This window comes from Hibiscus syriacus, unplaced genomic scaffold (assembly GCF_006381635.1).
Source record: "Hibiscus syriacus cultivar Baekdansim isolate YM2019G1 unplaced genomic scaffold, ASM638163v2 tig00116997_pilon, whole genome shotgun sequence".
Taxonomy (NCBI): Eukaryota; Viridiplantae; Streptophyta; class Magnoliopsida; order Malvales; family Malvaceae; genus Hibiscus; species Hibiscus syriacus.
Window position 1 is genome coordinate 6,525,211 of NW_024063513.1, and position 2,758 is coordinate 6,527,968.

Genomic DNA, 2,758 nt, shown 5'->3' on the forward strand with positions numbered 1-2,758 from the left:
CACAAATCTGGTTATAGGGAAATTACTTGTTATCGTTTATTTCTCAACAAGTTACTCTGATGTTGGCTATGATATTCTCCTCTCTGGGACATTGTTGATAACTGCCTTTATGAATAAAGCAATCAAATGAATGTAAGAAGCTGCATAATTGCATTGCGGTGGTGGATTAAAGTTTACCTGATCACATATTTGTTGCTGCTACCTATGCTTTTTGACCACCATTTGATTCGGTACTTCCTTTGCTCAAGTGCTAGCTAGATTTCCAGGTTCATATTTCTGGTGCTCATAGTTATTGTTCTCAATTAAAAAATATTAAATTGTTTTTTTTGGGTCATATAATTCGATAACTTTATTACTCGCCTAACAAAATTAATGTTTTAAATGTCAAATGATAACACTAAGATTCAATTTTCAATGCATGTTGTGAATGCCTAATTAGGCTTTTGAACCGTTGAGATTTCTTAGTTTCCCTAATAACATCACTTTAATTCCCGATTTCTTCAACGAAGAATAATGATAACTTCCCTGTTAAAGAGACTGAAAATTAAACCAAAGTGAAAGTGCTAAAGCATTTCAGTTTTAAAATATGGACACATGGTTCAAAGTTTAGCAATGGCTAACCCAAGTACAGAATCAACTCCAACTGAGCTTTACTGCCAAATGCTCCAACTAAACTAGCTAGCGTGAATAAAGTGACAAAGTCGAGAAGAATATAACATAGAAAATCATTTAGCAGCAAGACAATGCAGTCATAGACAAGGAGCGGCGTTAAGAACAGGCATTTAAGGGGCGGTGGTGGTTTGCTGTGGTTGGTGTTGAATTGACGGTGGAACTGAGGCAGCAGAAGCATTACCACTTGGTTGTTGGGGAGGATATACCCTACCGTCAATGCAAGAAGAGAATTTTGTTTCAACCCAACTTTGGATGTCACACTGACCATATCCCATGATTTTCCTCCCACTGCAGAGCCGTCCGATCATGCCGGCGACTATGCCTAAGACTATGATCACCAAAAGCACAGCAATAACAGGGCCGATGGAAGCATGGGTGGCGTGAGATCTATAGGGCTGCTGCGCCAAGGTCACCGGTGGGGGCTGCTGGACCAATGGCAATGACATTCTAGCAATGATGCAGAGGGGAGCTGGTTTGATTGAGAAGAAGAAAAGAGTATGGCATATGGTACAGAGAGATTCTCTATGAAGAAAAAGAACAAAATCAGTTGGTATTAGATAGATGCTTGGATGAGTGAATAAATCAGGTACCAGCTTACTATTGTACTGCTACCAATGGGAAAGATGTGGGGTAACTATTTTTTAGTACCGTATTAGTAATAATAAATAATAAATAATAAACAAGTTAGAGGAAGGACGAGAGGAAAAGCCAAAAACTAATCAATCAGAAAAGGGAAGGTACAAAAAGTCCAAAATCTTTCATGGAGAAGCCATTTTCCGAAACGTTTCTTTTGGTATTGTTAGTTACTGTAGGAACCACTGAAGACAAGGAATCTTTATGATGATGCTCGTGAACTCCTCTGCACAATCTTCTTTTATTTTTCTCATAAACTATTGTACCATGCCCAGCCCAAATTAGTTCTGCAGTTTAATAGGCTAATAATACAATGGGTTTTATTTATAACCAGTTTTGTAAAGCAAGTAAACCTCGACTCAGTTGAACAAGTTTTTCATAGAATAAATGCATCAAATACAAATATTAAAGGCTTTAGGGGTGGTGGGGCTCATTATCAGTCAGGGGCATGGTGGTTGAGCTGTGTTAAGACCAGTAATATAATCTCATAATAACAGCTACTGGCTCATATTTATAACCTTATCTCTTCCATTAACATTTCGACCGACCCCAGTAATGCCCAAAACATTCATTTTCAAAGTAGCCAATCACATTGCATAGCTATCTGCAGAATTTCTTGTCATGGTTAATGAGATGCCCATATTAATGGTGTATATAAATTACTAAGAGCATTTAAATATAATTTCTTATTTGTAATTGCATAAAATATGGATCAGATCGTCTGAGGCATTAGCGGGAAACAGTTTAGTTGATGCCATTTTTGATTGCCGGGATCGTGATTGGACCATCAAGCTAAGTCATATCAGAAGGGAGCAGAATGTAGCCGCTGATCGCCTTGTTGCGATGAACCGTGGTGGTCCTAGTGGGATTCATATCTTTACTGAACGACCGCTGGAGCTGGTGCCTGTGCTGCAGAAGGAAGTCTTGGAAGCTGCTTGATCGCTGGAAGACTGTATTATGAAAAAAAGGGTTTAATGCATGCGTGTTAATGTCAGTGTTCATTTGACATGGTTTGTGTTAACACATGTATTCTTTTAACAACATTTTTACGAAATTTAAGAACAAATATTTTTAAAGTTCTCAAATTATATTATCACTTCAAATTTTTTATTTGAGTTTGTATTACATATATTTTTTGAATTATAATATATGATCTCAAACTAAATAATTAGCCAAATTTAAAAAAATAAAAAAATAAAGAAATTTATGATTTTTAATGAAATATTATATTATTATAATTTTAAAAATACTTTTATAATTAGCAAATTATAAATTATATATATATATATATATGAAAAATAAGATTTTTTATATTATTATTTTTTTCTCAAAATATTAAAAATATATCAAAATTAGATTTTAACAAAGTTTAAGAGTTGGGTGATATATTAATAATTAAATTAACGTGTCACATCATCCTCTCAATAATAGATAAAGGTGATCAAATTATTTG

At 34.8% G+C, this 2,758-nt stretch overlaps 1 protein-coding gene across 1 annotated transcript; it reads right to left on the reverse strand.

Annotated features, from left to right (window-relative positions):
- Positions 1 to 782: 782 nt before the first annotated feature.
- LOC120194523 lies at positions 783 to 1,118 on the reverse strand. The gene has a single exon (XM_039196799.1). The coding sequence runs from the start codon at positions 1,116 to 1,118 to the stop codon at positions 783 to 785; it is 336 nt and encodes a 111-aa protein (XP_039052730.1).
- Positions 1,119 to 2,758: the final 1,640 nt, after the last annotated feature.